Here is a 27,931-nt window from a genome sequence, read left to right as displayed (position 1 = left end):
TTTCTCGACTAACATCAAAACAAGCCGTGTTTAGGAACCTGCATTGTCTTAAACTGGGCCGATATTGTAATGAAAAAGTTGCACTCACGCAATACTGGCACATAGTATAACAATGACACTAAAAATTGGTCACCGTCGAACGGAGACACCTCATTGTAATAAATATCCAAAAACCTCATGAGGTTTATTAAACTGTGGGAAAATCTATGTCCTGTATACTTGTTATATACGAGAGATTGGCTTTATTAAAATGATCATAAACTGAGCTTACCTAACTAACATAAATATATTTTCAAAGAAACGGAAAAGCGTACTGAATACTATTTCTGTATTAGTTACTTTCGATTTCTGTTTAGTTACTTTCGATTTCTGTATTAGTTACCCGCTATCGGGGTAATCTGAGAGGAAATTGTATAACAGCTATTTTCCAAAGGACTATCCTCAGCCATTAGTTAAGAAAAGACAGTTGGCGAGTTTTCGTAATGTTTTCTGTGGATAACATGTGATTTAACTGGCAAACAGGAAATTTATAATTCTATTTTCAGCCGTTAATAATGTCAATCTAAAGTCCACTAAACATGGCACGATTGGTTGAAGTGGATGATTGGCATGCCTGAATGCGATCTGATTGGTTGAATTACCTCAACGGACACCACCTTTTAATATACGAGGGAATGATCGAGTTTATAGGGCCCTGCTGTATGTTTGGAAGCCATTCTCTCGTGGAAGAATCCGAAGAGTCAACATGAAGGTTTTCGGTCCTGTTGTTCTGCTGGTCGCGACTTTTTTCTCCCCATCTAAAGGGGACAAGTCAATGTACAAAATGGTGTCGTACGATAATGAAAACTACAAAGTGATGTGGAAATACGACATGCTCAAGGACGAGTTTCATTTTAACGTCACCGTGAACGCAACCGGCTGGGTTGGCTTCGGTGTGTCGGAAAAAAAAGGAAACATGATGGGTTATGATGTAATGGTGGGAGGTTTCTCCAACAATTCCGGTTATGCAAAGGTGAGTGTCTTACCTTGAAAGAAACTATGACCTAGATTTCAAGTCGAGCACTTTCATTTTGTATCAGGAAATGTTAGAGTAACAGTTTTCTTGAGTTACAAAACAAAACAAAACAAAAAAAAGCCTCGGAAACTCGATAACATCATGATTTAGGACTCAAGGATCATTCGAAAGGGACGACGATTGCTCAAGAAGTTTTGGACTATTTTCTCTCAACTGGTAATGAGGCTTGCTTTCGTTTGACAAGTTGACAAAACAATCTCCAAACCATAACTTACGTTGGCGGGTGACAAAAGGGAACATGATAAAAAGAGATTCGGCATTTTTCTTAGTTGCAGAGTTAAGGCAAACAAAAAACACCTGATCATAACAGTTGCCTGGTAATCAAGTGATTACTAAACTTATTAAATGACCGAAATTAACCGTATTTTACTTCTCTCGGGGCCAAAGAAAATTATTCGTGAGAACAAAGTATGTAAATTTGTTATATTTACCTGTGCAAGTACGCAAAAGGCTTTCTTAGTTGTTGTCATTCGCATCAACAAGCTAAAAAGAAAACCGGCCAGGCCGTCATGTTATTACTTCATAGCAGTTTAGTCCCAAATGACTGTGTGAAGCAACATCATTTTAATTTCACATCATTTTATCGACAGGATTATTTAACGACAGGGCGTATGATGCCGATGCCAGATAAAGAACAAAATTACATGATGATGAGCGCCTCGGAAATGAACGGCTACACAAACTTGGTGTTCTACAGGAAGAGGGACACTGGTGATGCTGAACAAGATGTAGTAATTAAGGTGAGATAGATAGAGATTCCACTCAAAATCTATCGACACACGCTCCCTAACTATAATGACATGCATATCATTAAAATTACTCAATGCCACGTCATGCCATTTTGATAATTTCCGCCGGCTGAATATTGGTAGAGCGTGAATATTTGAAAAAGGAACCTGTGTTCGGACTTTACTCATTCGAAAAATTTTCTACTCTTTGCAAAGAGTTTAAATCACCTTGAATTCCTTCCAACCAGGGAACGTTGACAATTTTATACATTTGCCATTGTTTTTGCTCCCTAAACTTTGCCTTGACGAGAAAACCGAGCGTGTTTTTGAACTGCGTGAAATTCTTGATACTTTGGCTAGAGTCATGCAAGGCCGATTAAATTTGTTGTGATCGTGTGATCATTACGTCTGTTTGGTAATTATTAAAGATGATTAAGAAAAGAAAGACACCACTGACGTAAATAACTATGTAAAAATATTGAGGTTTGTTTTTGTTTCAATTGTATAGGTTTATTTTTGCCCTCAAGGTATATTTGCTTAGGGTTCTATATCATCCTTTTTTGACATGCAACATAAATTGGTAACAACTTCCAAAATGACTAACATGTTCAATTTCTGGTGCAGGATAGCAAAAACTTCTCTTTACGTCAATTCGCGAAACTTCTCTTGTCACCACTCCTTTGGTCCACTTGAACACTCATAATATCGCAAAATATCTACAGGACAATTAGGAAACAATTGGGAAAAACTGTCTTTGAATAAAAACTTGCGAAATTGCTAAATGGCTCGAGACTTTTAACGATCAAAAAGTGTTGCAGTTGAATGAAACGTCAAAGCTTCCTTATTTGCGAATTGTGATATTGAAATTAAGGGCTTCTTTGTCCGTCCTACCAACATCAAACTTCCAAAACAATTGCCGCTTATTAAGTGACGCAACAATTAATATCGGACCTTCAGGGACAAACAGTTGATATTAGACTTATGACGATGCATAGTCACCGCTTATTTAGTCAGTATTTGCGTGTCACACGCCTCGCTTCCAGCAGATGAAAGCCGGCGGGAAATCAGATTTTTAGATAATGGCTATTCTTAAGCCAACCACCTTTTAATCATTCGGTTCATACTCTAGTAGATATCTTTGAATATGCAGCCTGGCTTTTTACCAATATCCAATCCATCTATCAATTTTTTGATCTACAACATGCAAGGTGTTGCAGACATGTCAAGCGGTTATCAAATCGGAGAACTGTAAAAGAAAGAGAAGGAAAATTCATCGCATTCACACACAAATCTGCGCTAAACAGATCGTTGAACCACCGTTTTTTTGAGTCAGGACCGAAATTAGCGAGAGACTACTTTGAGTGGTTTTGCCTCGCTTCACATGAGATTGGCTACAGAAATTCATAGCACGCACTTGACCAAACAAAAGGCTATGGTAGAAAAAAAATTATTTTGCTCATGCAGGTTTTTGCGAGCTCTATATTTTGGTCCGTGTTTCTTTCTAAAATCGTTTTAGAGATGCAAATCACTATGAATTATGGTACTGTAAAGTATATTTAAGCACTCCTATTATTTGAGACAGTGTTCTTCGCACCCTGGGGCTCAGTAAAATTAAAATTACAAACACCAAATATGTCTCAAACACTAAAGAAAACGCATATGCAATAGTACGACGGTAATCAAGAAAAAATGAAAAGAGGGGAAAGCTTCTAAAGAAACTGTGGTGCTGCGTCGACGGGAGAGTAGAGCAGGGTAATTTACTGTTATCAACTGAGTTGATAACGTAAGTTGGCCTTCGTTAATCAAGAGAGATATGAATTTCTTTAGACAATCGATAACATTTCATTAAACACCGCGGAGATTAATTCACGTGAAAAACAAAAATAACTTCATGCAAGATAGCTCAGTTCATTTCAATTGTTTGGGTTGTTTGGTTGAAGGGAAAAAGTAGACAAAAAAACTTACCTCTTGCCTCGATTTGAGCCTCGTCACCAGGCAGAGGAAATCTAATTGATAACGAGCCTCGTTGTGAGTGCATACTAGTCAAAAAAATTTACTTGTAGTATGGGTAGGGTCCAGACTTAGCCGAGTCCAAAAACACCTAGGAATAAGGAGGACAATGTGCGACAGTTATTTCACATTTGATGCGTCATTTTTTCTATTCCTAGACTTGATTAGTTGGTAATTTTTTTTTTTGCAATATAAATGCATAACCTAAAAAATAGAGCATGGGAATGAAAAGAGTGTTTCAGCCAGATGTATGGTGTATCCTGTCTAGGTATATCATAACATAAACGTTGTCACAATAACTGAAAATGGAATAACGAGTCATCGAAGGGGAACATATTAGATCAAGGCAGTTAGAGTGCGCAGTGTGGGTTCCTCACTTAAAATCTGATCAATTGTTTTTTTCACTTTGGAATTTCTAGCCAGGTATGATGTACCTCATCTGGGCATATCATAAAATGTACGATGTCAATATGACCGCGAATGGAACATTCATGCCACACACTGCAAAGGGTGCAGTGGCCTACACTTTCATCGAGCCCGGTTACAACATGTTGAAAATAAATGACAACTACAGGCTGTATTGGAAATACGATCAAAACATGGACATGTTTTACTTCAAGATCGTGGTGAAAGCAACAGGTTGGGTTGGCTTTGGCTTTGCCAATAACGTTGGAGGAATGAACGGTTACGATGTGATGGTTGGCGGAGTAAACGGCGGTAAAGGATATATTGGGGTAAGGCACCTTAAACGTATGCATGTATATGCTGCTCCTTACACCAGTAAGGGTTGTCTATTAGAAGTTCTTTTAATAGTATCAAAAGAAACTTGTTTTTGTTCATGAGATATTTCCTGTTTTGTTAGGATTACATGACGAAAACTACCTCCCAACCTCCAAAAGATGAAAGTCAGGACTTCGTTTTGATGGATCAGGAGGAACGGGATGGCTACACAATGTTGTCATTCAAGCGTAAGAGGGACACTGGTGACGCAGCTGGCGACATCGTAATAAAGGTTCTGTAGTATTTACAGCTTTTAGTTTAATTGCTCTGGTTATTGGAGAGACTTTCACGCCTTCACTGGTCAAGAATTGTGTCATACCCCGCGCGAGGTGATTATAGCGCGGGCGCTAAAAGTGTTAAATTGAACTGGCTGCAACTGGCTTCCAGCAAAAAAGAAGAGAGAAACTCTGTAAAGCTGGAGTTCTGTTCACGCCATTGGTTCAAATTGTTCCTCAGTAGCCTCAACTTCAACTCCCCGACATTGCTTGTAATTTAATTAGTTGGCTTGTTCCCACCATTTAAGATATTTAATGATGTTGTACCCCAGTTGGATTATTTTGTTGCTATTCGTTAGAGAGAAGTGCCCGTAGAAAGGAGCTAACACTTCGCGTCAATCTCTTTACCTCCAATTTTCGTTTTTCTTTCTGTAGAACACGGAAATGTACCTTATATGGGCTTTTCGCGCAACCGAAGACGTAATGAATGATGGCAGCTTTGAACCACACTCTCAGAAAGGAGCAATGAAGGTCGTCATGGATTTCACACCACCTGACATACCTACTGAAAAATCTGGATCCACAGCGATGTACGTTCCATCCTTATTTGGAGTCCTTGCCGTTCTTTTTCTTAAGTATGTGATCGGTGCCTAAGTTCCAAACGAGAAGTCGACCAGGCTGATCTGATGCTCGTTAAACAAGCTACAATAGTACTTAATCATCCAGTGCGGCAGCACTTTTTAAACCTGATTAATGCATCACTGTTTGGTATCAAGCTTCACACACTGAGTTGTAAGAGTGGATGGGTGGGGAGAGAGAGGGGTTGGTCAGTGCCAAGATTTGCCCTTAAGCTACGATTTTTCCTCATTAGTTCTTGTAGTTGACCATTTTTTCAATTGCATGTCATACTTTAATAAAGTTAAGGGAGAGTCGATCGACGATGTATTGTTACACGACGGCATGATTAGCATGAGATGAAAACAGTATTTGATGAAACTCTTCTTACTTGTCTCTTTTCTAAACTTTTTATCACGCTTTAATTTCCTCTTGAAACTCGCTAACCTCTCCCATCCTCCTTAAATCTCATTAGAAATAAGTTCACTCCTGATTTGCATGTCTTATCACTGAATTTACCCCTGCAATTTTTATTTTTATTATTTATCATTTCACCTCGTTCTCTTTGTGTGTCAGTGGAAGGTTAAAGGTTCTCGCAGCTTGTGGGTCTCGGTATTAGGTCGCTTTCTTCGTCTTAAAACTTAGCATAGCGTGACTGTTTTGTATAAGCGAAGCTGATTTAAATCTTTGTAAGTCCAATTCAAATTTTTGCGAGCTCGTTGTGTGAAAATAAAGATCACTCCTTTAGCTATTCTGTTTGGCGTCATCAATGACTCCTTCCCTATTTTGTAACTCATGTCACATGCACCAAATCTTGGCCTATTGTATACAAAATGCATTTAAGGGACTAATGACTATTTATTACTTGAAGGGGGGGAGGGGACTGGGGATCTTGTGGGGGGATCGCATGGTTCGGGGGGGGGGGGTTGTCACCAACAGAGTGTGAAGGGAATAATATAGAAAACTAGGACCAATATCAGTATCTGGGCAACTGCCCACCTACCCCTTCCCTAAACCAACATTGACCTTAACTTGTTTCAATGGACTGTTGTTGGGTTAGGGGAGGGGTAGGTGGGCAGTTGCCTAGACATTGATATTGATCCGAAAACTGACTGCCAATTAACTTCCATATCCAGCATTTCGTAAAAACTCTCCTTTAACCTTAATTAAACGGAAATGGACTTTTTGCATTACGTTTTAAAAACCTTAATTGTCGGAGCCAGTTAATGTTTGCCTTTCCAAATAAACTCCTGCTAAAACCAGGAGAGGATATTGAAATGTTTAAAGGAAATTTTTAGAGCAAGCGATTTCTCATCAGAACAATCCTGTCGTTGCAAGACATTTTATAGCACGCACAATATTACGTCTTACAAAATTGTTGCATGATATGCAACCGGTTTTAATTCGAATAAATTCATGTAAAACCTTTGAGAGACAAAATAATCCTGGTTATTAAAATACATAGGTGCCTAGGAGAATCCGATAACGTTGCAAAACTATACCTCAGCACGTGCGTTTTGAAACCTTGTACATTTTTCAGCAGTCCTCAGCTAAACAATGACGTGAAGTAATCGAAATTTGTGCGGTCTGAAAACGGAACCCCGACGGCAAATTAGTGAAGTTTTCATTTGGAACTCAACACTTCTCATATGTGCTATGCTGAAGTCGAGATGTGACGGTAGACGCACTCAGAAATTGACACCCGCTTAAGATTTAACTACAGCTGCGCAGTTTTACTTTCTGGTACATCTTTTTTACTGTTGAAAACTGCCATGTGATTGAAATTCTAAATATGATGCGTACGTTTTCACCCAACAAAACTTCCTCTTTCCTATCTTAAAAAACACTTTCCGAGCATTCAATGTAAGGGAATGTTTTTTAATACATTTGAGGTAGTATTTTAGTAGTTGCATTAACTAAGTTGAAGCTCCAATGCACTTTCGCATTGAAGTTTATACTGCAGTCGGGTTTTTCTTACTCCGTGTCGTGTGTTACCAGTAATTGCTTATCGATGATTTGTTTGCTCTCGTCACTTGCAGGGACGACTCGCGAGATTAGCTCAACCTTTCTTATTTTGATTATTATTTCATACTTCATCGCTCCAGGATGGTTTATTGGGTTTGTTGAATCGTCTCGAATTATCTGAACCCATCTGGTTTCAGAAGAAGTTATCTCAACAAGGAGAATGATTACTTAATGATAAAGCGGGATTGCCATAGATACCTCTATATAAAGTTGATGTATGTTCGCCAATACTGCGCCAATACTGGACGCCCCTGCGTACTCTCCCTTAACCCTTGAAAAAGGGTGAGCAAAAACGTGAAAAGCATTACACACTAAAGTCAAACCACCAACTCCCCAAGTTCATCATACTTCCTGGTTATTTCCGTTTTGCTAGTAAACGACTTACACCTTAATTCTCCAAAGGTGGCGATTTATGGAGTATGTGACTCACGCGGACATATATCTCTCTTTTTTCATTTTTGAATGCGTTTCGCCCTAGGCATCACGCATCACGCATCACGCATCACGAGGTTAAAATGTACTTCATTTTTTGTAAAGTCACATAAACATCATCCTCAGACACCTGGTGATGAAGAACCACTCGTATTGTTCCAGTTCGAGCGGTCAAAATTCTAACTGCTCTTCTTGTTTCCGTTGGTTCGTCATCAGATACCATGAGCATGCGTTTAGAAAGTTCTATGGGTGAGATTGTGGGATGGTTGACACTGAAGTACACCATGTTGGTCTCCACGCTCTTAAGATCTACATCCAGTCCAAGATCTTTCATTTCGTGAATTCCTGTAGAAACAGAAATGATAAGGATGGTAAATCTGAACTGATTTCTCGAAAACTTTCATTAGATGGTCCATAACGCCCCGTGCGCGCTTTTGTAGAATAGAAACTTTAAAAAAATGCGGGATCGGGGGAGGAGGTTGGTTGACTTGATTTTCGGCCATTATGGCAGTCTGGGTAGTGTGAGACTTGCAGGGCTTAAAAGTTACCCCAGGGGCTTTGGAAGATGAAATACAATACTGACCTTTAGCAAAAATCTGTGCATTAGCATGGTCTCTTTTAAGTGTTGGAACTATGTTATCTAATGCATAAATCCCTGCAGCAGCTAATACACCAGCTTGTCTCATTCCACCCCCAAGAACTTTCCTGTGACGCAGGCACCTGTTAAATGAATTTGGTGACTTTTGTCAAATTTAGAACCTTTTTTTTTGGGTACATGTGTAATTTTTTCCTTTATAGCATGACATGCAACTAGTGCAAATAAAAAGCTACAACGACATTTAAAACCAACTCCTCTCATCACCAATGACACCAGATTCATTGATAAATACAGCTGAATAAAAAATATAAAAGAAAATTATTTCCTCTCTGATAGAATAGGAATATGTTTTGAAGTTAAGAGACAGACTGCAATCCAAGGTCTTCACTAATTCCTGAATTCTCATCAAATTCTTTAATTCTTCATTTCACTGGGTGAATATAAAATAATTTGGAGCCGGACATGACTAGTTTAACTTAACTAGTTTATCAAAAAGGAGTTCTAGGCTCCTTAGTACCACATCATGCACTCATCTTCATCACTTGGAATTTTTCCTTTCAGTAAAAGTTCAGTTACTATCATGTTTGATGCTTTACCTTGAAATGAAATCTTTATCTCCAGTTATTACTGAGCCAACAGGAGCCCCCAGACCCTACATGAAATGTAAACAAGAAAATTAGAACTAAACAACCTTTCATTGCATAAACCTTAAAACTCTCAGATGTGATTGACAAATAATGCAACCTTGTAATTCCAATATGCCATCTTACAAACAGGTAATGAAAACAAATTGAGGGTGTTACTTTGAATGTGAGATCAAATTCTCTTTTCTAAGTTACAAGGGAATTTATATTATAGCAAAAAGTACATAGAGGGAAATACATGCACTAACTGGATTGTGGGAGTTAAAGGGGCTAACTCAACAATCAGCAAGTGTGGGAAATGGTGAAATCCTGTCATATATCTTAAAAAACCAAGAACCCATCTGTAATCCAAGAATGGAGGTACATGTCTCTGGGATATAAAGAAAGTAAATTTGTTATTAGATTCATTTTCTTTCTTCACTCACCTAAATCAAACACTGCAATGTACAATATAGTTGCAGTATTGCAGAATAAAATGAACACTTCATGACTTCAAGAAGACAAAAAATTGTAATCACCGTGGAGCAATCAAACCTTGTATTTAGAAAATTCATGCAAAACAAAGCAACATTCACCAACAGAATATATTGTTACCTTTGAAAGACAGAAAGTGACAGAATCAACATGCTTAGTGACCTGTGCCACAGGAACACCAAGGGCTGTAGCAGCATTGAAGAGTCTTGCACCATCCATATGAACCTTAAGGTTGTGTTTTGCAGCAACATCTTTTAGCTGATAACATAATTATTCAGGTTGGTTCATTGAAAGTGGTAATGTAGGTTGAGAATGAGCCTCCCTCTCTCAAGAGTACTGCTGCTACAGGTGAACCCTTTACACCCTAACATCAGTACACACATTCTCCACACTGTTCTCTGTACAATTCCTAAGGCCCTGACAAGGAGAATTTGTTTAACAATCAGGAGCTTTTTTAGTTGATGATCATTTTCTTGATTCTTGTGACCTCAATGTTTGATTCAGGAGTGATATTGGAAGGAGGAATTAGAAGCTGGTCACTCTTAGGGTTTAAAGGGTTAAAATTCCTTTGCTATACATCAATCAGTGTGCCTAATAAAACCATCAAAACTCTCTTTAAGATGACAGTTGTAGAAAGCGAGCACCTCAACAGGCTACTTGGACAACAACCCTATTTGATTTCCATGTATGAGTCTATTCGTAACTTCCATTATACAGCATGTACCTTTTACCTCACCCTGTTACAGACTACTGTCTAATAATAAAAGGAAAATTCTATCCTAACCATCAACATGAAATTCAAAATTAATTCTTTCAATGCTTACTATTATAAATTCAGAGTGCTTTCTCATTTGCAGATTTTTTGCATATAAAAAGAAAGAAGTACTGGGATAAGTAAATTGACAATTGATGCCTCTCCTCACTGTCTCTTTAATTATAGAAGAAAATCATGTTCCAGTTTCTTAAAGGTACAAAACAGTTATGGTAAACTATTGTATGATACTGTAAAAGTTGAGAAGATTCACTTGAAACAACATAAAATCCCACCTTTTTCTTAACTACAATTAAAAAAGATAGAATCCTAATGCTGATTATACCTTTTGTAAATATTTCAATGACAACACCCTGCCTCCGCTAGCATTATGTGTCTGTTCAACACAAATCAAACGGCTGGATGGCAGATGTGCATCTCCTTGTGAACGCACTTTTTTCTCTACGTCTGCCAAGTCCAATGTACCATCAACATTAGTGTTCACCTGCCTTGAATGAACACCAGCCAATTGTGCGACTCCACCCTGCTCCCATAATATGATGTGAGCCATGTCACCAACAAGTATCTCATCTCCTCGACCAGGACAGTGCCCCATTACTGAAAGATGAGGTTATGATAAAAATAATATTTACCATACATGTAGTTATCAATAATTAACAAATTTGCCTAGTGAAGGTGACACTAATACCAAAAGTACACACTCCTCCCTTCAGTTGTATTGGCTTTTGCTAAGCCATTGGCCTTGTTACTGCTATTTTAAAAAACAATTTTGGGAGAGGTCTGTTTAATGTCAAAAAAGGTTTAGGTTAATATCATACAAAATTCCCAAAGCAACAAAACTGTTTTCCTGCATAAACTCATTTCCAAAACAGGTCTGCCCCATAAATAAATAAGCTGGTAAATAGTAAACTTGTTAAAAAATTACCTGATATCAAATTCCCCATTGTTCCACTGGGTACAAATAGGGCAGCTTCTTTACCAGTCAGATCTGCTGCCTTGGCCTGTAGTTCTAATGAAAAAAGGAAAAAAAATTCCTGAGAACCTACACAGAGACTGTTTTAAATGATGGTGACCATCATCTATTATCTATAGTACTATTTAATACTTGCTGTTAAAGAACTATGAAAGTATATGTATGCATGTAAGGGTCTTGCATGTTCCCCAACCACCATTACAAGTAACCCTTTAGGATCAGTCTAACTACTAACTTTCACACAGGCACATCATGCACTTGCATGAAAATGCAATAATATCTCAAGATTGAACCAAATCTGAACTACTTGTACAATACCCTGCTCATTACCATGATAATAAAATATATCAAATTTAATTTGAATGAAAATCCTAAAAGAGTGTAACACAGATGTCACCAAATGGGTTCAATAGAATCAGTGTCAAATAAAATGTTTTCCTATAAAGACCAGAATCAATACTTCTCATAAAGTGTAGGTATGATTCATGGACTAGATGAATGGAACATCAAAAGCCTACAAATAATTTTTGACAAAAGGGTGGTCTTTTGTCTTACTAAGGACCAAGATATCAGTCTGGTTGGACAAAAAAACTTTTATCAGCATGTGGAATTTGAATTTTAGAGAAAGGAGTCTATTAACATATTTTGACACATTTCAACATCTTTAATCTCCATTTTATCCTGCAAAATGCACCGCTATGCAACCAGACAAAGTGAGTATAACATTTCCTTAAATGTTTTTCAAAATATTTCACAGATGCATAATTTGCAAGGAGAGAGGCAAAGCAGTTTACTTGCTTGGCAGACAGAGATTTCACTAGATGGGGGTGAAGAACAATAACAACAACATCAGAGACTTGAAAACTGATTGAAATTTATTTTGAGACCCTTTCTAAAAAAATTTCACTTCCTATGGAGGTCTTGTTGCATAAATAGATCTTTTACACAATGTGCTGTACTTGACTATTTTCAGTTGATGTTATCTCGTGAGTGGACACCCTTGCAAACTGGAAAAAGTGTCAGCAGAGCTGTCGGCCTAAGAGAATTATGGGCACCAAAGAAAAATTGGTGGATATCTGGAGTGGATGTTTATGGGAAATAAAGGAAAGTAGATCATGACAAATGTGGGTAAAGCACTGACACACACGCAAATGTTAGCTTGGACTCTTGTTGAAGTCAAACAAATTGGACATCTAGTCTTCCCATGGACGATCGACATTTCACAAAACTGATCCCCGCTGTTCTGTTGCTCTGTCAAAGGTCATATACGGGTTCGTTATCATGTGAATACTCTTTTGGCTGACGTGCTGCATGCTTGAGTAAATGTTCAGATTATGGGAACTGAAAACATAATAAATCGACCGTTCCATATCTCGGCTGCCTGCTGCAACTTAAATAACTTCCTCACTATATCCGACATTCACGGCGAGATTGTCCGACCCGGCCAAGCTTTTGCTTGTCAAATCCAGAAATTTACAGAATATTTGTCCGGTGATCGGCCTTACCTAATCCTAACCCCCAAGCTACGTTCTACTCAAGCCGCCATATAAAGTCATTCTCCCCATTAGAAAAATAAAATGAAAATAAAATACAAACTATTCACTGTCGGATCTTCTCCATAAACATCGTCGCCAACTTGTGCGGTAGACATTGCAGCCCTCATTTCAACAGTGGGTTTAGTCACTGTGTCACTTCTCAAATCGATCACTTGAACGCCAATCAGCACCTCATCAACATTGACTCCACTAGCATACAAACTACTTAAGTACCTACGTGTCACGATGTATTCCCCATAATTGCCGATCTGAAGTTGTTTGCGAAAAGTTCTCTTTAATAAACTCGATTGAGAGAAGAACAAAGATCTCGAAAATGGTTTTAAACCTAATATAGTTCTTAAGCTTTGATTTACCGCCATCGTTGGCATAGGATGAGTCTTCTGCTGTCAGGGTAAAAGGCATGATGGGAACTCGTGTTTTCGCGGGTGACATGACATAAGTTTCTCTACTGATTTTACAGTAGATTCTTCATGGTCTATCAATATTCTGTAGCGGAAAAGAGGCAGTTGTTCCCAATGACTGCACGCGTGTTGGAAGTTCCTTTGGCTCAGCACAGTTGGCCTACGCGGGCGATAGTTTCGTCACGTTTTTGATTTAACTGTGATGCCATGCGAATTTTTCGAAAATTTTATTTTCATTTACATTGGTAACTTGTATAAACTCGTAACACTGGTTATTTATGGACGAAAATTTTGATTAGGGACAAAAACCTTGGGAAATAACCTTTTCTTGTTTCCAATCGGGAATAAACATCTTAAAATATTGCTTGAGCGTCAAACACTGAAAAATAAAAATCAATGGATGAATCCTTCGAGTCTAATTGGACTTACGACAAAGGCTATTTAGTATTGACTGCGGGAACTGAATTGTTTTAAAACCTTACCGATGTCTAGTGTTAAGTTGCCAAGCATAAAATCACTGGCCAGCATAAAAGTTGATCCCCAGATTGAACTCTTTGAAAGATCCATTCCTTGTCGCTGAAACAATCTATACCGCCGTTCACGCTATTTGACATTGGTACTTAAGTTAAGATTTGGTAACGTGAACTCAAGTTTGCTTGTAATCCCTGAAGAGCTACGATGGGACCTCCTTTTTCCAGCCTCTGAGACTGAAAACATGCTATCGGAGGCAGTTGAATCATTTCCTGAGAAAAATCTGCCGTGCCATCACCTGCATCTAAAGATAAACTAATTTGTAAGGGACTGTAATCAGCCAAAAATAACACTTGGGCCCTTATAAATACTCCAGCAGACGCGGCAAATTTGAATTGCTGAAAAATCTTAAAAGCTCAATCAAGTCTACAGATTTCGAGGTAAGCATTTTTCTTGGTCTTTCGCAGCTTCTTTGAGAGTTTTTATGCAGACAAATAAAACATAACGCAGTCGATCGAGGTCGGCCGGTCACGAAAGATCCACATGCAGAGCGGCAACAGCAGAATAAAATCGAAATGTACGGAATATTGTTACCATATGTTGCTTCCACTTCAGTGAGAAAATCTAAGGTTGAACACGCATTTTGCGGCCATCTTTCTTCCTTGATCGGGTCGTTCAAAGATTTCGCCGCGCCATTGTTTGTTCAGTTCAGAAATAACACTGTCAATTGTATTTCTCTTCCTTAGAAGTCAAGGTTTTTTTTTCACTCCTTTTATCAAATTATGTATTCTAGTTTTCCTTCTTGTTTATTTGTCTGGCTGAAATATAATTCTGTCGACACAACAGCCTTTGTTGTTGGATATTTCTCGGAAAGTGTTCGTTCAAGCGTAAATATTTCGTGGAAAAGTAAACGTCTGAATGTGAAGTGTGTAAGAAAACAAATTGACTGTGACTGTTAGATAATAATCTGGTCCATTGTTTTTGAACAGATGGCTGACAAAGTCTGCGAAAAGCTTATCAACGGAAGGTCGTGGGTACGCTACACGGATGCCAATAAGATGCCACATGAGGAAGGCATCTACGTTATAGGAGTCAAGAGAAGAGGACAAAAGGCAGTCATATATCTTTACCTTGGCCTAGCCATAGATGTCCATGTGAGACTTACACAACACAAGTGTGGCGATCAAGAAATTGACCACTTTATTAAGCGCCATTTTCGACGGAATGGCGGAAAAGATCTCCGCGTTAAGTGGATTGAAGAGCCTAAACACAAGGAGAAGGAGACTGTTTATATCAAATGCGTTGAGAATAAGCTGGGTTATAAGTTGAAATACAACAAAATAGGTAGAGGCAACTAAAATATGGTAAAGACATGTTTTAGAGAATCGTTCGGGCAGTTTTTTTTCTTTATCTTTTCAGTTTGTGAGCTTAGAAGTTACTCAGTCATCAGGCGTTACAACACCTATACTTTAGAGTAGAAATGATTGCCATGTGTTGCTCAAAACATGTAATTTTTAGTATTCATCTCGGTGGTACAGAAAGGACATTTTAAAGTATGTAAGTTGAGCGACGTAAGTTATTCACGAAATACAAATAGCATTTGTTACAAAATAGTCCCGTTTCTTTATTACTCCTACTTTAAGTCTTTCGATAGCTCCATCAAAAATTAATATTGTGAGAACGAGCAAAGTTCCGATTCGTTTTTAATTTAATTTTTAAAAAAGTTTCTTCACCTTACGACACGCTCCTAATTAGTGCCGAGTTTTAAACAAGTTTCCTAAGCTCTCACCATCCTTGCGAGCCGGCGTTCGGTCTTTCTTCATCTCTTCCTTCCCCTTCCAAGTTTCGTTCCCCCTAAACTGCCAAGAAAAAGTATCTGATCCCTGATGGTTTTGTTAAAACGACACAGATTTCCTTATTATTTCTCTGGCGAGGACTCTACAGTTTAAATGCATGTCAACTGTTACTTGGTAGGGTTGCTCGTGAAGCTCAAGGACACTGAAACAAAAATTAAGGAAACTTGATAGTCAAATTTCAGGTTAAGTGTGAAGTACTGCACAGACAGTATTTGAATTTTATTGCACAGACAGTATTTGAATTTTATTGCACAGACAGTATTTGAATTTTATTGCACAGACAGTATTTGAATTTCATTGCACAGACAGTATTTGTATTTCATTGCACAGACAGTATTTGTATTTTATTGCACAGACATTATTTGAATTTTATTGTACGGACAGTATTTGAATTTGATTGTGCAGAGAGTGTTTGTATTTTATTGCACAGACAGTATTTGTATTTTATTACACAGACAGTATTTGAATTTTATTGAACCCACGTTATGTCCTATTTCTGGGGTGACTTAATGTAAAGGCAACCCTGAAATAAGGCTGAAATTTGATAAACGAAAGAGGCTCCCCAAGTTTCGCATACGAGTGTACATAAAAGTGTTTTGAAGGTCAAAACATTGAAAAATAAAAATCAATGGATGAATCCATCGAGTCTGATTGGACTAACGGTAAAGGCCAGTTAGTATTGACAGTGGGAAATTGTTTTAAAACCTTAATGATGTCCAGTGGTAGTAGCCAAGCACAAAATCACTCACCAGCGTTAAGGTTTATCTCCAGATTCGGCTTTTTGGGAGGTAGGATCTGTTCCTTGTCGCTGAAACAATCTATACCGCCACTCATACTATTTGACATTGGCGCTTAAAATTAAGATCTGGTAACGAGAACTCAAGTTTGTTTGTAATCCCTGAAGAGCTACGATCGGAGCTCCTTTCCAATCTAATCCAGAAGATCGACATCCGTCTCCTTTGCTAATCGAGTGAAAAAGATATTGAGGTCAAGAAATCAAAATAATTGAGAAGATACTTAAATCAAAAGAAATTAATCGTTCACTCAGTGACCAGTTACGAGAAAAATAGGTCTGAAAGATCTAGAGAGGGCAAGCTGCCAATGAATAGACAGAGACACATTGCAATTCACGACCTTTTATTATCCAAATGTAACGCGCACAACAAAATCTGCCAGAAAACAATTTTTTTCTTCAACTAAATATATTCAAACTATTGGCAATTATTTTGTTAGGCAGAATGCTTCGCTTGAAATCATACATGAAGCATGCAGAAAATATCAATTTCAGACAAGTTCAAAGTTAAAACCCTTTGTCTTGAGTACACTCGCAATATTGCACCTTGTCGTCGCAGTCATTTACTAAACTAGACCCTGTGAGCAGGGTAACTGGGATACCTGGATGGTACTGGATCCGTGGAATCAAGTGTAGTGATACTACGCGTGTCGGACTAGTATACTGAAATAGTGAGCTCAAGTCTGGCCAAGGGCATACACCTGTCTTAAAACATAGGCATGCTATGCATGCAAGAGTTATTTTTTGTAGGGTGGGGGGATTACTTGAAACATTGTAAGTGGTCTACATTCTTACAAAAGGAAAGAAGATTATTAACGCGGGAAAGAATGAAAATGTCGAATTACCTCACACACAGGTATTTTGTGGTAGATTATGTGTGTTGTGCGAATAAATGTAACCAAAAATAAACTGTATTATTGCCACGGATACCTGTTAGTACAAAATGTAGACAACAGACTGCAGACCAGATACAAAATATAGACTGAAGAGTGGATACAAAATGCAGACTGAGAATCTGAAGAGTTTTTACGTCTGGTATATAATAATATGTCATCTTATAGCTTACCGAGCGTCACGCAATCGCTTTTCCGCGATCAGCCTTCACGATTATTTGCACTATTGTGGAAAATTCCTGGCCCATTTCTTGACGAAAATCGATCGTAATATAATTTCAAGCCTTCAACATAGTTGGTTGGTGTGATGTCTGTACAGATTTTACCAATGTAATAAAAGTAGATGACGTGAATAATACTAATGGTAAAGCAAGCTTAAAACGGCAACAATCGCCAGAAACTACAACGGACTGTTGACAACGACAACTGTCTACAACTACAACACGTCTTTCTTCACAAGCAGTTTGCATCCATTTGAATTTTGTTCTTCAGTCTCACGGTAGTAGTGTTGTTCAATAGATTGCATAGAGTATATGCAGTTTGGTTTCAGATTTCAGATTTTGCTTTTTACAACGAGTTTGCGTTTTCAACTAAGACATTGGCATACTTGGCATACAAGACATACAAGGCATTCAATGCTTTCATGGCTTTCAAGCTTTCGCGATTCTGTCCGATCCAAAATTACCGCTCAATAACATCTTTTTGTGTGGATTGGCCGCGAACAATACGACTTGTGTATGCGTCTATAAGTATTTTGAGCGTTTGCCCCATAATGCTCCAGATGATCGTAATCCAATTACGTTGAAATACAAAACGACTGACAAAATAGTTTTATGGGCAAAAATCTCGTGTTCGTCATGTGACCCGGCCCTGTCCGTGCATGACAACGTCAATCATCATCAAGATAGCACGCGTGATCAGCATGTGAACACCTCATTGGATCACAGTTAGTTGTCATGGTGTTGAGGGTCCAATGACCTATGGGTACTATTTCGCAATTTTTCCATTTTGTGGCGGAGGAAAAAAACAAAAAAAAAACAAAAAAAAACAAAAAAAAAAAAGACGACAAAAAAACAAATGCATTTTATGACTGGGCTACCACAGGTATCCCAGTAAATATACGAGTTTTCCAGCCGTTGAGACTGGAAACATGCTATCGGAGGAGGTTGCATCATCCCTTGATGTAAAGATGAACAACTTTGTAAGGGATATTTCCCTTATTTGTTTCTTGCCAACCAAAAGTTGACATGACGTGGTGTTTATATTTCTGAGGCTTCGGCGCCAACATTCAAATTGGCGAAGAAGCAAACAACGCAGAGTTACTTGAGTTTAAGGTATGATATTTCCGTCTGATCTTAACTTCTACTCCTTGTTCTCGATCTCGCTCTCGTTATTGTTCTCCTCTTTCCTCAAATATGTATTTTGTTCACTGAACATCTTTATGGATTTAAGTCACTGAGTCTGAATAACTCTTATGGGATCAATATTCAAAATGAACAGTTGGGACGGCTTAAGCGCATTAAAATTCGTGTCTACACAAATTTTGTCTTCATTTTGAAATATTTCGAATGAGAGCCTACTACAATAATCTCATCAAAAATTCCAACCAAGAGACTGTGCATCAATCATTGGTGGGTTGGAAGATTTTTTTCTAATCAGGTCGAATATGAAGTTTCTAAGAGAATAATCATTGTGATCATTTCTTAGAAAAGCGATATCAAATATTCAACGATAAAGGTCAGTTACGGGAAAGTCCCTTTCATTTCCAGCCAATAATACTCGAGATGCTGTGATAAAAGAGTTTTCTCATTGGTCAGCCAACACAGTTTCATTTTCATAAAAAGAAGTGTTATATATTCAGTCACGCACTCTGAAAAAGTACAAACACAGACTAAGGGAGTGAGGTAAGCTTCAAGATGATATAAGCTTTGGTTTACTTTTGGGTCACTGTCGTTCATTTGGGCGGGAAATAAATGATTCTCCGTTCAGGAGGAAAGCAGCAAACTCTAAATTGCGCAGTTAGGTTATGTTTGTAGATTTGGCGGAAATAGTTATCGATAATTAGGGCAATGATGCCATGTCTGATACGCAAGAAAACTTTCTCGATTGACAAAACTTATAAAGCGTGATATCTGCACAGATTTACCTGGACGTTTGCATTATTTTTGCGCGAACGTCTGTAATTTTTTGTGGAAACACGAGCTTGTTTCAAGAATATTGAATCAACACTGAGCGTTATTCGTTCGTTAGATTTAGGCGCCAAAATTTGTAGTCCTCTAACCACTCTGACGGATTTATCTATTTCTGTTATGAAGATAAACTGGGTTCAACTTTTAAGAAGTTGTTGCCTTAATATTTTGCCGTATCCCAACTTACTTCCGATCGTTTTCTTTTCTCAAAGAAGAAGCAAAGTGCGCACTTGAGCCCAACACTCCAGCAGACGCGGTAAATTTGAATCGCTGAAAAATCTTGAACGCTGAATCGAGTCTACAGATTTCGAGGTAAGCAATTTTTCTTGGTCTTTCATAGCTTCTTTGAGAGTTTTTATATGGACAATCAAAACGTAAACTCAGACAATCGAGGTCGGTCGCGTAAGATCCACATGCAGGGCGGCAACAGCAGAATAAGAGAGTAGAGAAACGTACGGAATATTGTCACCGCATTTTGCTTCCACTTCGTCGAGTGAGAAAATCTAAGGTTAAACGCGCATTTTGCGGCCATTCTTTTTCCGTGATGAGTCGTTCAAAGCTATCAGTGTTGTACTAGAGTTTGGTCAGATGATTCCATCCAGAATTGTTTCTATGAAGTCAAATCGATGGTTTCTCCGCCCTAATGTTTGTTTAGTTCAGAAATAACACTGTCAATTGTATTTCTCTTCCTTAGAAGTCAAGGTTTTCTTCTCTTTTTTTATGGAATTATGTATTCTAGTTTTTCTTCTTGTTTAATTTTCTAACTGAAATAGAACTCTGTCGGCACAAAAGCTTTTGTTGTTGGATGCAAGCGTAAATAGGGACCTTACGATCCGACAACGGCGACGGCGACGGCAACGTGAGAAGTCTGGGTCGAGCGAGGCCACGTCGTGTTGGCGTTCCCGCCAAAATTGAGATTACGAATTTTACGAGCGAGAACGTTGACGACGGTCATTGATGTTTATCGTGTTTAAGTCAACGAAAGTTTTTTAGAAAGCCATGCCAAAGTTCCGTGACACTATTCTCCTGGCTCATGCTTCCCGTTTGATTAACGCTGAAGAATTCGTGCTTCTCTACGATTTACACAAGCCTAAAAATCCGGATTTACCGTACACTAACTACGAGTGTTTCGATCTCGACAAGATGACCGATGATGAATGTAACCAGAACCTCTGCCGAGAAAATCTCTCTACTATTTCCTAGTAAACCCAAAATAAAATTAAGCTTAATTGTTCTCTTTTTTTGATCGAGAAAAAAGTTGGAAAGTAAGTGATAAGAAAGCTCAGTGATAGCGAGTGAAGTACAATCACAAAAAAATACAAAGCAAAATAAGTCAAATCTCTCTCCATTCAGTTTGTGGTCGTATACAAAAGACTCCACGCTCTGTTCGTTTCGGATATTTCAGACAAACTAGTATTCTTTAAATTTAGTAGCAAAGTCTCGTTTTAACCTTGATTCATTTGCCATAGTTGGGTTTTAATTTCCACGTTTTCGCACAATGTCAAACAAGGCTTCTAGACGTCCGCGCGTGAAGGGACACCGCCGTCTCAGAAATCTACTCATGCGCAGTACGTAACCGGAAGTAAAAAAGTCCCACGTCGCCGTCGCCGTTGTCGGATCGTAAGGTCCCTAATATTTCGTGGAAAAGCAAACGTCTGAAAGTGAAGCGTGTAAACAAACAAATTGACTGAGATTCTTAAATTCTTTTTGAACAGATGGCTGAGGGAGTTTGCGAGGAACTTATCAGTGAAAGGCCGTGGAAAAAGTACACGGATACCAAAAATATACCTCACACGAAAGGCATATATGTCATAGGAGTCAAGATAAAGGGAAAAAGGGACATCAAATGCCTTTACCTCGGCCGATCCAAAGACGTCCATAAGAGACTGGCGAATCACAAACATGGTTGTCAAGAAATTGACGAGTATGTTAGGCGCAATTTTAAAAACCATCACGAAAAAGATCTACGTGTTAAGTGGATTAAAGAGTCCAAACCCAAGGAGAAGGAAACCGCTTACATCAACTGCTTGGAGCAAAAGCTGGATTATAAGTTGGAATACAACAAAATAGGTAGAGGCAAGAAATATGGTAAACAATAAATGCGTTAGAGAATCGTTCGGGGAGTTTTTTTTTATTATCTTTTGTAAGCTTAGAAGTTGCTCAGTCATCAGGTGTTAGAACACTTATACTTGAGAGTAGAAATGATTGCCATGTGTATGCACTAAACATGTAATTTATAGTATTCATCTCGGTGGTACAAAATAGACATTTTAAAGTATGTAAGTTGATCGGTATAAGTTATTCTTGAAATACAAATAGCATTTGTTACAAAATAGTCCCGTTTCTTTATTACTCCTGCTCTAAGTCTTTCGATAGCTCCATCGAAAATTAGAATTTTGAGAACGAGCAAAGTTCCAATTCGTTATGGAACTGATTCGCTCTTACTAAAGACCTAATGTCATCACAGCCCATATTTTTATAGTTATCGAGACAATGCCGGCTATAACTGTATCTCCGTGGATAACTGGATTGTGAAGAAAAACCTTTTGTTTTCAGCTTTGGAAGCTCTCTCAGGGTACACATGATGACCAAATGCCTCAGAGCATAGCTATTTTAACTTAAAAAAACGTCTTTATCCTACGACACGCACTTATAAGTGCCAAGCTTCAAACAAGTTCCCCGAACTCTTTCCATCCTTGCGAGTCGGGGTTCGATCTTTCTTCATTCCTCCCTTCCCCTTCCTTGATTCGGTCCCCTAAAACTGCCGAGAAAAAATGAATTTTTTAAGCATCTGATCGCTGATGGCTTTGGTAAAACGATACAGATGGCCTTTTTATTTCTCTGGCGAGGGCTCTAACATTTAAATGCATGGCGACTGTAACTTGGTAGGGTTGCTCGTGAAGGTTAAGGACACTGAAACACAAATTAAGGAAACGAGATAGTCTAATTTGAGATAAAGGGTAAAAGTGTCAAGTACTGCACATAAGTGACGCACACAGATTTGAGTTTTATTCAATCCGCACCATGTCCTATTCTGGGGTGACTTACAGTAAAAGTGTTCCTGAAGCAAACTGAAATTTGATAAACGAAAGAGGCTCCCCAAGCCTCGCGTAGGAAGGATATAAAAGTATTTAAAGGGTCAAAACATTGAAAAATAAAAATCAACGGATGAATCCTCCGAGTTTGATTGGACTAACGGCAAAGGCTATTTAATATTGACAGTGGGAAATTGTTTTAAACCTTAATGATGTCTTGTATTAGTTACCATGCACAAAAATCACTCGTCAGTATTAAAGTTTATCCCAAGATTTAACTTTTTGGAAGATAGGATCCTAAGAAACAATCTCTACCACCACTCATGCAAGTTGACATTGGTGCTCAAAATCAAGATCTGGTAACGAGAACTCAAGTTTGTTTGTGATCTCTGAAGAGCTATTATCGAAGCTCTTTCCAATTTGACTCATTACACCCTAACATTAGTGTTCATATTCTTCATACTGTTCTCTGTACATTTACTAAGGTGCTGACAAGGAGAATTTGTCTAACAATCAAGAGTTTCCTTAGTTGGTGATTATTTCCGTTATGCTCATGAAGTTAATGTGTGATTGAGTGGTGATATTGTAAGGAGAAATTAGATGCTAGTCACTCCTAAGAGTTAAAGGGTTAATCCAGAAGATCGACGTCTGTCTCCTTTGCTAACTGAGTGAAAAAGATATTGAGGTCAAGAAATCAAAATAATTGAGAAGATACTTAAATCAAAAGAAATTAATCGTTCACCGTGACCAGTTACGAGAAAAATAGGTCTGAAAGATCTAGAGAAGGCAAGCTGCCAATAAATAGACAGACATATTTCCACACGCTACACATTGTAATTTATGACCTTTTATCATCCAAATGTAACGCGCGAAACAAAATCTGCCAGAAAACAATTTTTTTCTTAAGCTTAATTTATTCAAACCACCGGCAATTTCGTTGTTAGACAGAATGCTTCGCTTGAAATCATACATGAAGCATGCGGACAATATCAATTTCAGACAAGTTTAAAGTTCAAACCCTTTGTCTTGAGTACACTGGCAATATTGCACCTTATCGTCGCAATCATTTACTAAAATGTACGAGTTTCCCAGCCGTCGAGACCGGAAACATGCTATCGGAGAAGGTTGCATCATTTGCCAAGAGGAATCTGCTGTGCCAGCTCTTTCAGTTTTGAACAAAAATGTTCCTTGATGTAAAGATAAACAATTGAACTTTGTAGAGGATATTTCCCTTATTTGTTTCTTGCCAACCAAAAGTCGACATGACGTGGTGTTTATATTTCTGAGGCTTCGGCGCCAACATTCAAATCGGCGAAGAAGAAAACAACGCAGAGTTACTTGAGTTTAAGGTATGATATTTCCATCTGATCTTAATTTCTACTCCTTGTTCTCGATCTCGCTCTCGTTATTGTTCTCCTCTTTCCAGCATATATGCATTTTGTTCATTGAACAACTTTATGGATTTAATGCGCTGGAGTCTGAATAGCTCTTACGGGATCAATATTCAAAGTGAAAAGTTGAGTCAGCTTAAGCGCACTAAAACTTCGTGTTCAGACAAATTTTGTTGTCTTTTTGAAAAATCCCGAATGAAAGCCTACTATCTCATCAAAAATTCCAAGCGAGAGACTATCCATCGACCAGTTGGCAGATTTTTCTCTAATCAGGTCGAATATGAAGTTTCTGAGAAAATAATCATTGTGACCATTTCCTAGAAAAGCAAAACCAAATACTCAACGATAAAAGTCAGTTACGGGAAAGTCCCTTTCCTTTCCAGCCAATAAAACTCGATATGTTGTAATGAAAGAGTTTTCTCATTGGCCAGCCAACACAGTTTCATTTCCATAAAACGAAGTGTTATATGTTTAGCCGCACACTATGACAAAGTACAAACACAGTTCAAGGGAGCAGGTAAGCTTACTTTTGGGGCACTGTCGTTCGTTCGTTTTTATTAAGTTAACCTCTATTGCTGGTAACTTTGATAATTATTGACCAAATTATCTGATTAAGTTTGATAAAGCTTCGCTACAATACAGCGGTGGAGTAGGTACATAAACGATTCGCTGGGAAAACGAAATATGATGTCGTAGCCGCGATAGTTTACATTAAATTTTCGTGTGAACATTCACAATACCAAAATTATATAACTTTGGAAGCGAAAAACTTATCTGGAAGTTTGAGCAGTTCCAAAATAGTCCTTAAATTTTTATAATTTAAATCTGTTGTGCTAGTAGGCAAGAGAAACGCGTTTGATGCCAAGCGCTTGGTAACCACCCTATATCCGATTTTGGTTGTGCGGGCTCAATCACAGGCCGCCCAAGCCCCAGCTGTGAGATGATTATCTTGCACAATAACAGTCATGGCGGGATTTTAAGAGTTTGTATGAGAATATTTACGACCGCTCCAAGGAATAAAACAATACCTCAAATTCTTGATGAATATAACTCACCTTACTTTCACAGCGTATCACTTGTTATCTGACCGTTAACTTTGATGAAAAGTACCCATTTTAGCGAGCTGTCCATTTCGAAGTTTTCAACTTACATAAGAAAAGCCCAAGCTTCTCGGATCGGGCCTTCGGAAATGGAGTGTTCAGCCTTGTGTTCAACTTACAATGACAGGTGTTCAATGTTCAGCCTTGTTATTGTGCAAGATGATTATCTCACAGCTGGAGTTTGGGCCGGCTGTGGCTCAATAAACGTTTTTAACGGCTTTCAATAAAGTGCGCCGAATAATAGGTTGACGTTGCCTTGTTTCGATCTCGTATGAGGAAGGAGATTTCAGCGGCCAATTCTGCTTTCTGCTCCAAGGTTAACTTGTACGTTAGGTGGACATTCAAATCTGGGTGTCAGGTGGGTTCTTGTTACAATAATTCAGTGTCGACCGATACTCAACATACATTTCACAAAAATATAATTAACTTACATATTCGATATAATTAACTTGCGAGAATTCTTTTCAGCAGGCAATGAAACAGAGAGTTGTTCTGGAGAGAATATTTAATCGCAAATCTTACGAACAGAATCGCAATTTCAGAAACTCTTGCCACAAGAATCCGGAATTCTTTTCTCAAAAACGAGGATTCTTTCTGGCAGGCAAAGAAGTAGAAGGTTCTTCTAATCAGATCTTATGAAAAGAATCGCAATTTCAGAACTCATTAGATAAGAGGCAGAATCTCTTATAACCAAAATTTTATTAAGTTAACCTCTGTTGCTAGTAGCTTTGATGATTATAGACTTAATTATACGATGAAGTCTGATAAAGCTTTGCTACAATACAGCGGTGGAGTAGGTACATGAACGATTCGCTGGGAAAACGAAATATGATGTCCTGCCGCGATAATTTACATAAAACTTTCGTGTGAACATTCACAACACCAAAATTAATGACTTTGGTAGCGAAAGACTCATCTGAAAGTTTGAGCAGTTCCAAAATAGTCCTTAAATTTTTGTCATTGGAGTTTGTTTTGCCAGCAGGCGAGAGAAACGCGGTCGGTGCTTAACGCTCGCTAACCGCCCTATATCCGATTTCAGTTGCGCCGGCTCGATAAACGTTTTTAACGGCTTTCAAAAAAAAGTGCACCGAATAATAGGTTGTCGTTGCCTTGTTCGATCTCATATGAGGAAGGAGATTTCAACGGCCAATACTGCTTTCCGCTCTAAGGTTAACTAGTTCGTTAGGAGGGCATTCAAATCTGGGTTCATATAAAGTGATTCAATAGGAATATTCGGTGGGTTCATGTTACAATAATTCAGTGTCGACCGATATCCAGAATAGTATTTCTACGAAGTCAAATTGATGGTTTTGCCGCCCTATTGTTTGTTCAGTTAAAAAATATCACTGTCAATTGTATTTCTCTTCCTTAGAAGTCAAGATTTTTTTCTCTTCTTTTATCGAATTATATATTCTAGTTTTCCTTCTTGTTTATTTGTCTGGCTGAAATATAACTCTGTCGACACAAGAGCTTTTGTTGTTGGATATTTCTCGGAAATTGTTCGTGGAAAAGCAAACGTCTAAATGTCAAGCGTGTAAACAACAAATTAACTGTGATTCTTAGATAATAATCTGGTAAATTGAGAAAGATGTTTTTCGTCTTGTCACGAGCGTAGGAGAGAGAAAAAAATTCTGAATCCCCATAAGGAATCGAACCTCAGACCTTCGGATTCCGCGCTCTGATGCTCTACTACTGAGCCACAGAGCCTCTACGAAGTTTATATGACGTGCGTCCTGCAAACTGCTAGTTTCAACATTGTCGATAGTGCCATGTTTGTAAATAGAATAAGAGAGATAGTATATTTTGAGCTCGGTAAAGAACTGGAGAATGATGTTTTCCGTCTTGTCACGAATCTGTTGCATTGTCTTTTGGACAGATCGATGGCTAACAAAGTTTGCAGCAAACTTATCAAAGGAAGGCGGTGGGTAAAGTACACGGATGCCAATAAGATACCTCACCAGAGAGGTATATACACAATAGGATACAAGAACAGAGGGAAAAAAAAAGTCAATTACCTTTACCTTGGCCAATCCAAAGACGTCCATGCAAGACTGAAACAACACAAATATGGTATTCAACACATTGACCAGTTTGTGAAGCGCAATTTTCAACGGAATGGAACAAATCTACGTGTGAAGTGGATCAAAGAGCCCAAACACAAGAAGAAGGAAAGTAGTTACATCAAATGCGTTGAGCGTATGCTGAATTGTAATTTGATATACAACATAAGAGGTAGAGGCAAATGAAACATGGTAAAGACATGTTTTATAGGATCTTCGGGCAATGTTTCATCTTTTGTAGGCTTAGAAGTTATTCAGTTATTAGGTGTTAGAACACTTATACTTGAGAGTAGAAATGATTGCCATGTGTATGCACAAGACATGCAAGTTTAAGTTTCTCTCTTGGTGGTTCAGAAAGAACGTTTTAAATTATGTTAGTCGGCATAAGTTATTTACGAAACACAAATAGCATTTGTTATAAAATAGTCTCGTTTCTTCATTACTTCTGCTTTATGTCTTTTGGTAACTCCATTAAAAATTAGAACTGTGCGAAAAACCAAAGTTCCTATTCGTTATGGCACTGCATCGCTAATACAAAAGGCCTAATGTGATCAAAGCCCATGTTTTTCTCAGTTATCGAGACAATGCTAAAACTGTATCACCGTTGATAACTGGATAGTAAAGAGAAGCGTTTTGTTTTCAGCTTTGAAAACTCTGTTAAGGTACACTTGATGACCAAATGCCCCAAAGCAAGACTATTTTAACTTAAATCTTATAATAAATAATTTTATGACACTCACTTAATTAGTGTCAGGCTTTAAACAAGTTCCCTGAGCTCTCTCCATCCTTGCTAGCCGGCGTTTAGTCTTTCTTCGTCCCTTCCTTCCCCTCCCTTGTTTCGCTCC

At 38.2% G+C, this 27,931-nt stretch overlaps 4 protein-coding genes across 4 annotated transcripts; 3 read left to right on the top strand and 1 right to left on the bottom strand.

The window, feature by feature from the left end:
- The first annotated feature begins 705 nt into the window (after positions 1-705).
- On the top strand, positions 706-6,175 carry LOC131797548 (uncharacterized). The gene is made up of 5 exons (XM_059115179.2): positions 706-1,012; positions 1,666-1,815; positions 4,233-4,547; positions 4,676-4,825; positions 5,244-6,175. The coding sequence occupies exons 1-5, from the start codon at positions 746-748 to the stop codon at positions 5,460-5,462; spliced, it is 1,101 nt and encodes a 366-aa protein (XP_058971162.2). The 5' UTR covers positions 706-745; the 3' UTR covers positions 5,463-6,175.
- A 608-nt stretch (positions 6,176-6,783) lies between these two features.
- Positions 6,784-13,298, bottom strand: LOC131788322 (uncharacterized). Its single transcript, XM_059105412.2, has 7 exons — positions 12,938-13,298; positions 11,294-11,377; positions 10,694-10,965; positions 9,717-9,854; positions 9,075-9,130; positions 8,464-8,600; positions 6,784-8,225 (listed from the first exon to the last, which is right to left on the bottom strand). Exons 1-7 carry the CDS (start codon positions 13,263-13,265, stop codon positions 7,951-7,953), a joined length of 1,290 nt encoding a protein of 429 aa, XP_058961395.2. The 5' UTR covers positions 13,266-13,298; the 3' UTR covers positions 6,784-7,950.
- Positions 13,299-14,758: 1,460 nt separating this feature from the next.
- On the top strand, positions 14,759-15,127 carry LOC136282881 (uncharacterized). Its single transcript, XM_066170841.1, has one exon. It carries the CDS (start codon positions 14,759-14,761, stop codon positions 15,125-15,127), a length of 369 nt encoding a protein of 122 aa, XP_066026938.1.
- Positions 15,128-21,215: 6,088 nt separating this feature from the next.
- Positions 21,216-21,599, top strand: LOC136282880 (uncharacterized). Its single transcript, XM_066170840.1, has one exon. The coding sequence runs from the start codon at positions 21,216-21,218 to the stop codon at positions 21,597-21,599; it is 384 nt and encodes a 127-aa protein (XP_066026937.1).
- Positions 21,600-27,931: the final 6,332 nt, after the last annotated feature.

This window comes from Pocillopora verrucosa, chromosome 8 (genome assembly GCF_036669915.1).
Source record: "Pocillopora verrucosa isolate sample1 chromosome 8, ASM3666991v2, whole genome shotgun sequence".
NCBI lineage: Eukaryota > Metazoa > Cnidaria > Anthozoa > Scleractinia > Pocilloporidae > Pocillopora > Pocillopora verrucosa.
Note: the sequence above shows the minus strand (reverse complement) of the source record. Positions and strands in the feature narration are given on the sequence as shown.